This window comes from Pituophis catenifer, unplaced genomic scaffold, assembly GCF_029215685.1.
Source record: "Pituophis catenifer annectens isolate HBS135680 unplaced genomic scaffold, rPitCat1.0.hap2 SCAF_3, whole genome shotgun sequence".
Taxonomy (NCBI): domain Eukaryota; kingdom Metazoa; phylum Chordata; class Lepidosauria; order Squamata; family Colubridae; genus Pituophis; species Pituophis catenifer.
The window spans coordinates 163,119,621-163,134,129 of record NW_027256883.1 but is presented as its reverse complement, the minus strand read 5'-3'; the positions used below and the strand labels follow the sequence as shown (position 1 = coordinate 163,134,129).

At 41.1% G+C, this 14,509-nt stretch overlaps 1 protein-coding gene across 2 annotated transcripts in view; it reads left to right on the top strand.

Annotated features, from left to right (window-relative positions):
* The first annotated feature begins 9,477 nt into the window (after nucleotides 1-9,477).
* Nucleotides 9,478-14,509, top strand: part of LOC139314136 (copine-5) — a 130,280-nt gene continuing 125,248 nt past the window's right edge. Inside the window, exon 1 of one of the 2 annotated variants that reach the window (XM_070939669.1) lies at nucleotides 9,478-9,587. In XM_070939669.1, coding sequence (XP_070795770.1) covers nucleotides 9,478-9,587 — 110 coding nt within the window. The remainder of the gene's footprint in view (nucleotides 9,588-14,509) is intronic. The other variant, XM_070939670.1, reaches the window with a different exon arrangement.

Genomic DNA, 14,509 nt, shown 5'->3' with positions numbered 1-14,509 from the left:
ATAGCCTAAGGAGACCAGGTGAAGAGATACTGTCTAGGGAACAGTCAGATATGAGGGAATATAACTCACAGCTGCATAGTGGGAAAAGCAAGAGGCTCAGGAGAGACCCTCCCTAAGCAAACAGGCTGTAAATAGGGGGAAATAGCAAGGTTTTCTACAATATAATCTTCATCTATATCAAATATAATTTTAAAAAATGTCCCAAAGTTTTTTTCCTTGAAGATATTTCGCTTCTCATCCATGAAGCTTCTTCAGTTTAACTGAACTAAACTGAAGAAGCTTCTTCGATGAGAAGCGAAACATCTTCATGGACAAACAAACAAAAGTTCAGTTGCCTTTTGAAAAAACACCTTTGGGACAACTATGACCTGGATGACTGAGAATCTCCATAGACAATCCAAAAAGTTATTATAATTTAGGCTCACCTGTGTCAATTTGTACTGAATGGTTCAGCACTTTACAAAATATTGGTTAACCAAATTATCCAGGATTAATTTTACATTGAAGTTGTCAGTTACATTGTCTTACACTGAAGTTGTCAATTTAACAAAGAATTTCCTGCTGATCAATTCTAAATCAAGCTGACATACACCAATAAAATGGTAATGCATGATAATTTTTTGTTTATCAAAATTAAACTTTTTTATGAAATACGAACAACAAATATTCATCAGTATACATATTTAATGAAGATCCATGAGAAAGTAATACACTGATGAATTTATAATAGAAAAGAATAGCTTTTATTAGAAAAGTTGAAGTAATTAATTTGAAAAATGTTGACATAATGTGGATTACAAATAGATCATCAAACTATACCCCTAAAATAGGGCTTCTCATTCTTTGTGATATTGTGCTGTGCTAAAATGATAAATCAATTTGTGTGATAGCTATTAAAACTAATGGTTTCATTGGATTGGCTAAGAATAATTATTGTAATAATTTTTAATTTATACAATAAATAAACAAAGAAGATTGCAACTATATAAATAAAACCTTTTCATTGGAAGTGAACAATAAATTGAACACATTTAAAAGTGAGTTTCCTCATAGGCATATGAATTAACTTTTGTTTGCTACTATCTATATTGGGATTGCAACAGTGTTTTCTATTTGCTACATGGAAGGAATACATTAGAAAAGTAAGCAAAACCCTTAATCTATAACTATATTCTAAGGATATATGGCAGTGAAACATTTCTAACCAGGCTGAATCCATACAGAGTATTTTTGGAAAACCAGCCTCCTGCATATCCAAGCTGTTTTTTAAGAGGGATAGGAGACAGTCTATTCAGAAGACAATCTCTCTTTTTTAAAATAGCACCCTGAAGATCACAAACTATGCTTTGAGAGTACTTATTTCTCTAATGTAACTCATATCCAACACACTGAATGATTATTGTAAAATAAAAGGGGGAGATTTATGCCAGGACTAAAGGAAAAGTATTTTTTCTTATGTTTTTCTCAATGTTTTCAGTACTGTAATCTTAGAGGAATGATTATAGAGTTTAATGAGAGATTTTATACATTTTGTAATATATCATCCACCCTCCAAAATTCTCAATAGAGTGCCAATTTCTAATTAATTATTTTACTAATTTCTGTAATGCATGGAATGACAGCCACATTTTTTAGGTAGATTAGCAATTACAATTAATTAATCACTAACAATGTCATTACTCAGCTTTAAATGAAGCATTTGTGTTACCTTAAGAGTAAGTTTATAAATGCTTTACAAGCATTTAGTGTAATTTTTATATAGTAGTCCTCAACTTACAACCAGTTGCTTAATGAAATTACAAATGGCACAGGAACAAGCCTTTTGTTTTACAAAGGCCATAAGTGCTTCACTTCTGGCCTTTGTAAAATGTCATGCCCCCACCCACCCACCCACATGGCCACATGACTGCATTTTAGGCCCTTGGCAGCCAGGCTAATTCTGCCCACTACCAGCAGTTCGATCCTAACTGGCTCAAGGTTGGCTCAGCCTTCCACCCTTCCGAGGTCAGTAAAATGAGGGCCCATAAACCGCTTAGAAAAAGACTAAGTGCTATTGCTAACTTGTCTTTATGGCCTGTTGCAGAGTCCCACAGTCATGTGGTATTTTTTACCAGTTTCCAGCAAAAACTGTCCATTTGGAAGAATGCTTAATAACTGTAGATTCACTTAACCATCATGATTCACTTAATGACTGCTGAAAAAAATATCAGGTTGTGAATGCCTCAACTTATGATCATAATGATTTACCACTGGAAATCCGTTTCCAGTTACAGTCATTAATCAAGGATTACCTGTAAATTATTTTTTATTTCCACAGACAATTTCATAAAAGTTCTATCTTTAGTCCCTTATCCGAGAAGGCTGTATTGCCTCACTCTGATGGGAGAGATGAGCCGTGGTGGTGCAGTGGTTAGAATGCAGTACTGCAGGCTACTTCTGCTGATCCCAGCTGCCAGCAGTTTGGCAGATCGAATCCCACCAGGCTCAAGGTTGACTCAACCTTCCATTCTTCCAAGGTCAGTAAAATGAGGACCCAGATTGTTGGGGGCAATATGCTGACTCTGTAAACCGCTTAGAGAGGGCTGTAAAGCACTATGAAGTGGTATATAAGTCTAAGTGCTAGTGCTAGTGCTAGTGCTATGAGCAAAAAACTCCAGGAGTGTATGCCAGGAGTTCATACTCTCAGAATAATCCAAGCAAAAGTCACCCCACTGCCCGGCTAAAGCAAGCAAATACATATACAGGGCAATAGTGATAAAGGAAGATGTTGGAAGGGGATGATTCCAAAGGAATCCTTTTGTCCCATGCAGGAAAAGGTATGGTATTGGAGTTTACCAAGAAAACCACATGTATATAAAATGATTGACAATATAGTACCAAATGATGGGTTCCTCAGATCAGATGGCATTCAAAATGCTTCTGAGAAAGAGCTGAAGGTTTTCCATAGTACTAATAGTATTTATGACATGCCTAGTTTAAACCTTTTAGTATACCTTGCTGATATTTGCCATGCAGAAAAAGAAAATCCAAAGCTATAAAGACAGAATTACAGTGGGAATGTAACAACCATGATCATGGGAAAGGCCAACACAACGAAAGGTGAACTGAATCAATTACACGTTGAAATTTAGGCATCAGTTGATTGAGATGGACTGGGATTGAACACTTTCAGTCAGAAGATCACATTGATCATTACTTGGGACATGAACAATAAAGAGGGAATGGCGTTTCTCTTATAGTTAGGAAATGTATAGCAAGAACTGTACTTCTACAATGCAGTCAATAAATGTGTAATATTAATTGGCTTTGGTGGACAACTATTTAGCAGGATGATTGTCCAAGTTTATGCTCCATCCATAGGAGAAGAGGAGGTTGATGAGTTTTATGATCAAGTTCAGTTTGAAATTAATAGAACAGAGAAAGAAGGTGTGCTGATTATCATTTGGAAACCGGAATGCCAAAGTTGGAAATATTAAGAAAATAAATGTAATTGTATCATATGATTTAGGAAACTGAAATGAAGCAGGAGAACAATTTACCAATTCCTACCACCCAATGATTCTTCATTGCTAGCACTGTCTTCAAACAATCAAAATAATGCCTGTATATGTAGACATCTTCAATGCATAGAAATCAAAGTGACTATATTATTGCAAAAAAAGAGTTGGAGGTGCTCAATTACAGCATCAAAGACATGGCCAAATCTTGACTGTGGAAATATGATGGAATGTAGTAGTCTGGATTCCCAGGAATAAAAAGGTGCATTTCAGAGGAATAAGAGACAGCTCAATTTAGATATTTGCAAGAGAAAGAGGGTGAAGACAGTCCATCCATAATAATTATCAGAGTTTATGGTAGATTCAGAGAGGAGTGTTTCAACCTGGCACTTTTGTGGCAAGTTGTGTGGAAGAATCACCACATATCTTTCTTGGGTGGGGGGAAGGGGCTGACAGGAACAGATCACAAAGTGATCATATGCAGGTTCTAAGTTAAGCTAAAGAAGAAAAAAACAGTAAGCCAATCAGTTTCCACAATATGATCTTGAGCATATACCTACCATTCTCAAGGGGAACATCAAAAATTGTTTTGAAGTCCTGAACCTCACTGATAGAGAAGCAGAGGAAGTGTGCAATTTATTTAAAGAAGTTGTGAATGTGACAGGAGACTGCCAAAAATGGAGAAACAGAAGATAGCAAACTCGATATCGGAAAAAATGATGGAGATTGCCAAGAAGAGAAGCCAAAGCCAAGAAAGACAAAGATCTCAGGAAAGAGTTTAATAAAGATTTTCAGAGAGCTATTAGAAAACACAAGAAGCAGTATTGCAATGACATCTGTAAGACATCAAAGATGGAAATAGATTTAGAAAAAAAGGAAAGTCTTTCAAAAGATCTCTGAACTCAGAAAGAAGTTTCAGCATTGACTTGTTTAAATTGTTATAGTAAAGGATGTCAATTGACAGATAGTACTATAACTGATTCAAAGAAGATCAAATAAACATGGGAGGAGTATACTGAAATTCTGTACAGTAGAGATGTCAAATCCAAGATAACTAAGAAGGTATATCTCACAAGAACCCCTAATACTAGAAAATGAAGCTCGATTAGCACGCTGGTCATTATCAAGTCAGAAGGCTACAGGAATTGATAGAATAGTTATAGAAGCAAGAGAAAGAAATCAAGTTCTAACCAAGCTATGCCAGCAAATTTGGAGAATGAGTGGGAAACAGACTGAAGTAGTTTACATCCTACAACAGAGGATACAAACTATTGTATGTAGGTCATTAAGTGACCACTCATTCAGTGACTGTAATTGCAACAGTACTAAACAAGTGGTACTTACAGCTGGTCCTCAAAGTTCTGACTGTTCCGCCATCCCTACAGTCATGAGATCATGATCTGGGCACTTGTCAACTTGTTTGTACTTATGACTATTGCAATGTCCCACAGTCAGGTGATTGCCATTTGGGATCTTGTCTGCTGGATTTCTGCAAGCAATGTCAATGGGAAAGCTGACAGGAAGGTCACAAGTTGCTCTAGTAAGCCTCCCCTGGCCCTGCTATCCTAGTACCACACCTTGCTGGGTACCTGTGCACCCTCCCCTCCTGGCAGCAACCATCCCTAGATCTGAAATCATGTGTGTATATTGCGGCAGCCACCTATGCCTCTCCCTCACCTGGTAGCATCTACTTACCTGCCTGCTAGCCTGCTTGTGAGCCATCTGGGACTTGCAACTTCTTGCTGGCTTCCCATTGACTTTGGTTGTTGGAAGCTGTCAGGAAGTTACAAAGAAGTTCTTGCTTAATGACCTATGATCCTCATTTAACAACAGCAACAGGGACTGCTGAATACTTAGGTTCATCCAATGCTGATTAGAACCCTACACGGAGAGGGAAATTGTAGATGTTCCAAGTGGCTTTTGAAAAGAATGAAAAACACAAGATATTATTGCTGAGGCACACTGAATAATTGAGAACATCAAAGAATACCAAAAATAAGTCAGTATGGGCTTCACTGATTATAGAAACGTCTTTGATTGTGTCAATCATATCTAGCTGTGGAAGGCACTTGGAAAAATGGAAATCCTGGAGCATCGTATTATCCTCATGCAAAGCCTGTACACAGTCAGCAAAAAGCAATACAGATAGAACGTGATGAAACAGACTGACTTCAGGTTGGCAAAGGAGAGATACTCTCCCCTTATTTATTTAATCTATATGCAGAGTATATATTGAGGGAAGCTGGACTGGAAGAAGAGTGTGGTTTTAAAACTGGAGGAAGACACCAATGTGAGAAGGAGGGGTGTACCATCTTTGTCCTTGCTATTATGTGAAGATTTTTATTGCAATTTTATTAAGATATTGAACATATGTTGGGAATATTATTTCTATATTCTATAATCTTGATAACTTTTAAAATTATGCTTTGCTTAGACTGCTTAGAATTAAATGGTTGAAGAGACATAAACGTGTAATGAGCAAATACTAAAATAGCTTAGATGGACAGAAGATAACTGCCAATGTCTCACTACACTAGTTGATTCATATGCTACTGAATGAGGCAAATGCTGTATTCAAAAGTTGTGAATTCATTCATTTGCTCTGGGATTATGTTTAAACAACAAGTTGCCTTGGTTAAAGAAAGCTGATCCTAAGAGACATGTTATACAATGGGAGAATGTCTATGGAGATTTTCAGTCACTCAGGTCATGGTTGTCCCAAAGGTGCTTTTTCAGAAGGCAATTGGGCTTTCTTTGTTTTTCCTTGAAGACATTTCACTTTTCATCCAAGAAGCTTCTTCAATTCAGTTCAGTTAAACTGAAGAAGCTTCTTGGATGAGAAGCGAAACGTTTTCAAGTGGGGGGGGAGTCCAGTTGCCTTTTGAAAAAATTTGATACAGATGAAACCTTGCAAATTTTCCCCCTTACTTGAAATTTTTGGCAAAAGGTTGAAAATGTATTATTACAGTCATGATGACATGATGGTCAGTTTTACTTTTGTTGCCAGTATAATAAAAAAATCCTTGATAGCCAGTTTGTCTGCTAAAACTGTTAGTTTTATTTTACATGGAAATTTAACAAACTATGATTGAATTATATAAACATGTGGTAGATCATTTCTAATAGAAAAGAGTTACACATCGGCATTTCTGACTTCTGTCCTGTGATTCAGCAATATTAAAAATCTAAGCAGTATGTAAAGCAAAGGAAGGAAAACTAAACACATTCTCAAATTATTTTTTAAAAATAATGACAATTTACCTGCAAAATGTTGAAAATACTCTTCTTTACTCACCAGCCCTTTATAAAAAATCCTGTCTTGCATGAAATTGTTTTCAACTATTTAGGTCAAATATATGCTCAAGGCATTTTCTTTGTGATTGTGGGTTGGACAGATGAATATTGCTTATATCACTCACAAACTTTTTTTTCCCCACAGGCTGCTGTTTGGTTACATTAGGCTAATGTGAACAGAACATGAAAAATATGACCTAATATTATGATAATAAAAAGAAGGCGGAGTCAGAGTATTGGAATATGCTAAATCTTTATCCTGTTGCTTTTTTCTAATATGGCTACTTGCTTATGCAGAGCAAGAAAAATAACAGAATATTTCTCTCCACGCTCTAAATCCGAGCACTTCTTGATACAAAGCCCTCTTCTCTTCCTATCTTGTAAAATTCTGCTTGCATGCTTGCCATTTATATTATTATCTTATTCCTGGGCAACAAATATGAGTAATATTATTTATTTATGGGACTTATATGGCTGCCTATTTTATGGGCCATAACTCTGGGTGGCTCACAGCAGCGATAAGAACATAACAATAATAATAAAAACCAACATTCCTCTGACCAAGGAAAGCAAAACAACTTTTAAACAACTCTTTTCAATCCATTAAAAACAACAACAACAACCCCACATTAGACACTTGGGGGGATGTTGTCACTCTCTAATATACATTCCTAATTTCTCCAGCTCACACTTATATATACACCTGAATTCATGCTCCTCCGTATTCCAGGCATACATGTAATCACTGGCCCATGTGTTGGGAAAATCTGCCCCTTGTGGCTTTTGCTAGGCACAGCTAGGATCTACCAACTCAGTTCCTTATAGACCAGGGGGTATGTACAGTAGAAGTGAAGTGGGATTGAGCTTCACACACTGCTTTGAAGGTTGCTAGGTTTTGTGGCTGAGATCCTGGACTCCACCCCTGGCCTTGGGCATTTCTCTCTCTGTGTTTTAGCATCTCCAAAATAGGCAAATGCTTCTAAACAATTTTCTACATGCATATTCATCATAAAATATGTAATTGACACAATGGCTTAGTGGCTAAGACACTGAGCTTGTCAATCGAAAGGTCAGCAGTTCAGCGGTTCAAATCCCTAGTGCCGCGCGTGACGGAGTGAGCTCCCGTTACTTGTCCCAGCTTCTGCCAACCTAGCAGTTCAAACGCACATAAAAAATGCAAGCAGAAAAATAGGGACCACCTTTGGTGGGAAGGTAACAGCGTTCCGTGCTTAGTTTAGTCATGGCTTTGAAATGGAGATGAGCACCACCTCCTAGAGTCGGGAACGACTAGCACATATATGCAAGGGGAACCTTTACCTTTTATGGTCTGTGCCTTGACTCACTTTCTTGATGTTTTTCTTGCATATTACATCTATTTCTTGCTTTTTGACAGACATTTAGTCTGGATGGTGCTGGGCAGCTCTGTGACAGTCTATTACCTTTCTTGCATTGCGTAGTCAGGTGGTTGGAAATTATAATTACTTGTTTTAAGGTGTTTAACAAGAAAAAGGAAAACAAAACATCCACATACCCTGGAGGCACATAAGGTATAACCACTCTAGTGGAGTTTAGCATATATGCCTCCTGCTCTGCATATGAAGGGCATGAGCTTCTCCCAATGGCCTTGTTTTATGATTTCACCCTCATACCTTCCCAAAAACTTCACACAGGAGAAAGCTGATTATGTCCTATATATGAACCTTTGTGCCTTGCCCTGGTCTGCTTAGGCCCGCTCATGTGTGAGTTGTGTGCGCGCGTGCGTGTGTGTGCGACTGTCCTAAGAACACACATGTACGGAATGCATTCCTTCTCACGCTCGCCACACTCATTCCTCTTTTCTTCCCTGGCCGCAGCCCAGTCTCGGATTCCAGGTCTCCTTCAAATCGCATCCCACAAAGCTACGGCACTTATAGCCAGTTCGCATACTTTCAAATGCTAGGAAAACCGCTTCCTCCGACCCGGTGCCCTCGGACTATAGGACTCGGGGCCCCCGGTTGGGAGAAGGTCGCAACTCCGAAGATAGACGCCACGCCACGGGCACCTGCACCAGAGACAAAAGAGCCTTCGCTCTCCGCCCCCTGGAGAAGCGCGGATCCAAATCCCCGCGCGCTTCAGCGGCTGCCCTGCGGTTGCGAAGGCTCCTTCCTAGCCCTCCGAGGCTGACGCTCCCCCGGGCCCCGGCGCAGAAAGGGTGTGCGGCGGGGAAACAGGTTCCCCGGGGGGTGTGGGGGGGGGGTTTCCCCTGTTTGCCGTAGGAGCAGCGCTGGGCTGAGGCGCCCCGCCGGCCGTTTTGATTCTGAAGGAGGTGGAGCTTCACTGAAATCTCCCTCCGTGGACTTGAGGGGAAAGAAAGCCCCCCCCCTTTTTTTCCCCCTTCTCAAATCGCGGCGTGCGTGGCGAGAGAGGAGAGAGAGCGCGCGCTACCTCAGATTAGCTCTCCAAGCTCGGCTTCTCGTCGCCGCGGCCAGCGCTTCACGCCCGGCTGGTGCGTGGGTCACCGCGGCGCTTGAGCGAAGAAACACGTACCGTCCAAGGGAGCCAGGGAGAGAGCGCGCCTGCTCGCCCGCCCGCTGGGCCGGGGCTACGATTAGGGTTCAGTGGCGGATTGGTTTCTCCGGCTAGCCGGCGCGCTCGGCGACTTGTTGAGAGGCGCCGGTCTCCCGTGCTCTCGCTCTCGCTCTCTCCCATGGAGGAGGACGTTCTGGACAAACTCGAGGACATGGCGTCGGTGCAGGACTTCGACCCCCTCACGGGCAGCATCCCGGCCACCAAAGTGGAGATCACGGTCTCCTGCAGGTAAAAAAAAAAAAAAAAAAAAAGCGGGGGGTGGGGGTGGGAGAGGCCGGCGCGGTCGTCGAGGAATGGGTGGGGTTTGCGGGTGACGAGGATGAGGAGGATGGGCGGGAGGTGGAGAGGGGGCTCCGTTGGAAGTAAGACGGCGGCAAGTTTCTCGGCGCGTTAGCTGCCGCGAAGGTGGCGCGCCAGGGGGCGGCGGCTGCTTTGCCGCCGGTTCGAAGTTTCTGCCCCGGCAAACCTTGGGCTCGCGCGGGCGGCTGCTTGGGAACTTGTGGGAGGAAGAAAAAAAAAAAAAAAACCGCAACGAAACGAGGTTGGGGGAGTCCGTCTCGAGCTCGGATATCGCTCTCCGTTTTGCGGAGGGGTCAGGCTCGAAAGCTCGTGGCGGTCGACCCTCCTTCCCTCCTCCCCCCGCCCCCCCCCGCACGTTTCACAAATAAGAACGAGGAGATCGCACGCACGCACGTGCACAAGTTGCAGGGCGAGCCCGTGGGCGTGGTCTCGGGGAGCTGACAGGTAGGGGGCGGGGCTCGTAGGTTCGGGAACATCTCACCTGTAGTTACACGAAACGGAAGAAGGGCCTTCATTAGCCCCCACCCCCATCCCCACCCCCTGGATGTGCAACTTGGTGTGACTGGTTTAAAGAATTCCTGGAGTGACTGTATTCCATTCCAAATAAAAGTGAAGCTAGGCTCCCATATCGTAGTCATGCGATTAGTGAGGGGATAGAGAACAATCAATCAATTTTTGGGGATCAACTTTGTCAATCAACTTTGCGGGATAGGCTTTCAAGGTAAGAGCTAGATCCTCAAGAGCTGCTTTGTCTGAGTACCCCATTGTTTTCAGCGTTGCATGTATTCTGGTGGAAACAGCTGCATGTGAAAAAAGTGGAAGCCTGTTACCTTCAAATAAAAATGGATTCTCCTAGTCTCAAGAAGGCTCTACTTTAATTCTTGTGTCTCGGCCAGGAAAGATCTGGAAAGTTGCCTCCAGTGGGATGAAGGAGTTCTAAGTTACATGAAGGAGTTTACAGCTGTTTCATATGTTAACAAAGATTGCCTGCTTGGTGAGGCTCCAACAAACTTAATTCGAGGGAATATTTTACCTAGATTGTGCTGTGTAATGAACTGTGAGAGACGACCTATTCGCAAATAATGAAATAAGCATGTATTTGGGGAAGTATAAAAACTCCTGGGCTATTAAACCCGCACTAAAACACTGTTTATTACTGTATGCCGAATGAAAGGAGCTTTTGTAATACCAGAAGTCTACTGTTATACAAATTCATTTTAAAATTCCAGTAAGTATTACAAATTCACTAACTGACATGGATCTAGGGCTTATGGGAAACATATGAAGTATTTCTGCATGGAGAGCTAATACTGAACTCTTTGATAGAGTTTAGAGGTGAGGATGGAAGTTGCTAAGGACTGGAAAAACCTCCTGGGTTTTAGCCTCCCTCCATCCAGTTATGGAAGCTTAGACCTTTGACTCAACCTACCTCACAGGACTGCTGCTGTTAAAAAAATATATGGAGGAATGGGTCTCAAATGTTCTGAGTGAAGCTCTCAACCTCAGCAACTTTAAGATGTATGAAATCAACTCCCAGAATTTCCTTGTCGGAATGCTAAGCTGGTGAATTCTGGGAGTTGAGGTCCAGGCAGTTTAAAGTTTATGCTATTGAAAAACACTGATTTAGAAGAAAGATGGGATAAGAATAAAGGAGAATATTTGTACTTCAGGATTGGAATGGAGGGTCCTTAGTGGTCTCTGAGCTTGCTTGCTTTCTTGCAGATGGTTCATTACCCAAATTAGGTAACATCATTAGTGCTGAATGTCTATGGAGATTCTCAGTCATCCAAATCATGGTTGTCCTAAAGGTGCTTTTTCAAGAGGCAACTGGACTTTCTGGTTTTTGTTTGAAGGTGTTTTGCTTCTCATCCAAGAAGCTTCTTGGATGAGAAGTGAAACACCTTCAAAGAAAAACCAGAAAGTCCAGTTGCCTCTTGAAAAAACACCTTTGATCTCAGTGTTGGGATAAGAGTCTGAGAACAAAATACAAACAATAAGATATTTTGCAACCTAAATATCTCTCTTTGGAGCAATTAAGAACCCCAGATTGTTACACATATGCAAATGCTGAATATGGTATCTGGTTTGCAGTATAACCAGGATTGATGTTTTTGCATATATGATCCAATATCATCTTATTAATTGCATCATAGGATAGATAACAGGTTCTCACAATTGTATTTCATAGTGATAAATCCAAAAGAATCCATGTCACAAATTCCCACACAGCAACCTTACCTTGGGGTGAAGAAGACCACTATCTGTTTGCAGAAAACATTTCTGTGTGCTATCACCGCTATAGCATTTTCTAGCCATGGCTGAGGCAACCTGGGAATGTCTTGGGAAGTGTTTTTCTCTCTCTCTCTCTCTCTCTCTCTGTTCTCATACTTCAGAAGCTGTATGCTGGCATTGTATAATGTGCTGAAGTGACATGATCTGTGTTGGCAATTGATTCTTCTAGTTTCCTGTGAGACCGTCCCTTCCATCTGGTTCCTGACCTGTATTTCTATCCCTCAGCTGTGAGGGAGATCAGAACCCTGGCTACCACAGCCACTTGCCCTCTTCCTCCCTTTTTAAACCACTTGGTTGTCTGGTTACCCAAGAGAATATGAAGCTTTCCGGCTGAAATGGACTAGGAAGCCCTGAAATTGATTAGGATGTCCTTGCCTTAATGCATATAACTGGAAGTCTTACAGAAATAACTCATCTAAAGCTTGCCTGACTGGGAATGTTCTTCCCAATAGCTGGTTCCCCCAGGATCCCCAGTTCCTTATTTCTTCTTTTCACATAATATTTTTTGGGTAATTTACATCACTTACATGGATGCCCAGAACCTCCCCTTTACTGAAAATCCAGTTATTCAGTGCTACTTATCCAATGACTGTCCAAATCCAGACAACCACTAGAGAGCAGCCAAGAGTTATAAAATGTCAAGTGCTTGCTGCCATCTATTGGTCAATATAATAAATAGGCAAGCAGCTGATTCATATATTGAAAGATTTTTTTAAAAACCCAGTTGGCATTACAATGGGAAAGAAAATGTGTGTGTATGTGTGTTAGTAATGATTGTGCATTTCAATTAGAGGAGGATTTTCACATTGTTTAACAGGGCTGGAACTTCAGCTGAGAGAACAACGAGCATCTCCCTTTGAGTGTTGTGCATTCAAGCTGTGCAGAGAAGAGCACAGCACAGAATATTCTGGGTGCATAGTAAGGGCTTGCTATAAAAACAGCAAAGCCTAGGGCAGAGTGGTTTCTGCTGGCTCTGAGGCAGGAAGGGAGCTGGGTTGATGTAATCTTCCAGGGTTTTACATCCCTCTCAGTAGCATAGGTACTGAGAGGGATGTAAAACCCTGGAAGATTACATCAACCCAGCTCCCTTCCTGCCTCAGAGCCAGCAGAAACCACTCTGCTCAGTACCTATGCTGTATATAACAGGGATGTCAAACTCATGACGTCACAGTAGCGTCACGTGACATATCGGGACTTTTTCCCTCTTTGCTAAACCAGGTGTGGGCGTGGCCAGCAGATGACACATACGGGCCAGGAGTTTGACAGCCCTGCTGTATAAGGTATTGTATGGGATGGTCAGTTTATTACATGCCTCCAAGAAGCTTCATCAGCTCTGACTGTTATGGTGGAGGATTTATACTCCAAATGACCAGACAGCTGGTCATTTGCATTCTTTTACTGTGTTGTTAAGTCACCTGGAGGTTTATCTGTGTCATCAAGGTCACCTGAGTGGTGCAAACAGTTCTTGGAACTGTTGAAAGGACTGTAGATTGGAAATGATGTTGTATCCCTCCCCCTCTGTTGAGAGAGGGCTGTTCAATTTTGACATAGATGGCCTCTTTAACCCCTCTTTCAAACCTCTCTGTCCAAAATGTGAACTTTGGACACTCTTCAAAAGAGTGGCCTGTGCCTTTTAAATGCAGGTGATTTTAAACCTCCAGGTGACCTTAATGACCTGCTAAAAGAATGCAAATGACCAGCTGTTTGCAACGAGTATAAATCCTTCCATTCCCCACCATCCAATCAGAGATGAAGAAGCTCCTTGGATGAGAAGTGAAATATCTTCAAAGAAAAACCAGAAAGTCCAGTTGCTTCTTGAAAAAGCACCTTTGGAACAACCATGACCTTGAATGACTGAAAATCTCCATAGACATTTAATTGTTGTTGAGTTCCACAGGACACCTTCCTAGCAACATGGGTAGAAATCTATTGATTTAACATGAAATTTACAAAGGAAAGGAAATTGTCACCAACCATAAGCAAAGTCTTCACTCTGGCACTATTCAGTTGGACAAACAAAAAAACCATGAAACAATGAAGAAACTCAGCCTGCTTGCTTTGTTATCTCAGATGATGAAGAGCCCTAAATAAACGAAAAGCTTACATACTGTTTTTATGATATTTTGGCTGGATTTCAGGTAAATTGATGCTTTATACAACCAGACTAGTCATGTTGCATGGGAAAAGTCATTGTAACATCCATTCAAATATAAGCTTGTATATATGATATATTCCATGTGAAATTACATCTACATACCATAGAAGAAACATCCTTTTTTCACTCCATGCTAGTTAATTAATTTGGAAAAAGAAATCCCATTTCAATGCTAATATTCAACGATTTTTATCTTGACCCAAATACATTCCGTACAATCAGTTTTTTGTAATTCTTTTTTCCACAGACACAAGTGGAAGAGGACTTTTGCAGGCAGATTGGATTCAGAGTATTTTTTAAAGCAGCAGGCCAAAGAATTTCTTTAGACAATCAGAAATTGTCTGCCTAATCCATTTGTCAATTTCAGTACCTCTATTTGCACTGACACAAGCAAACATAGTGT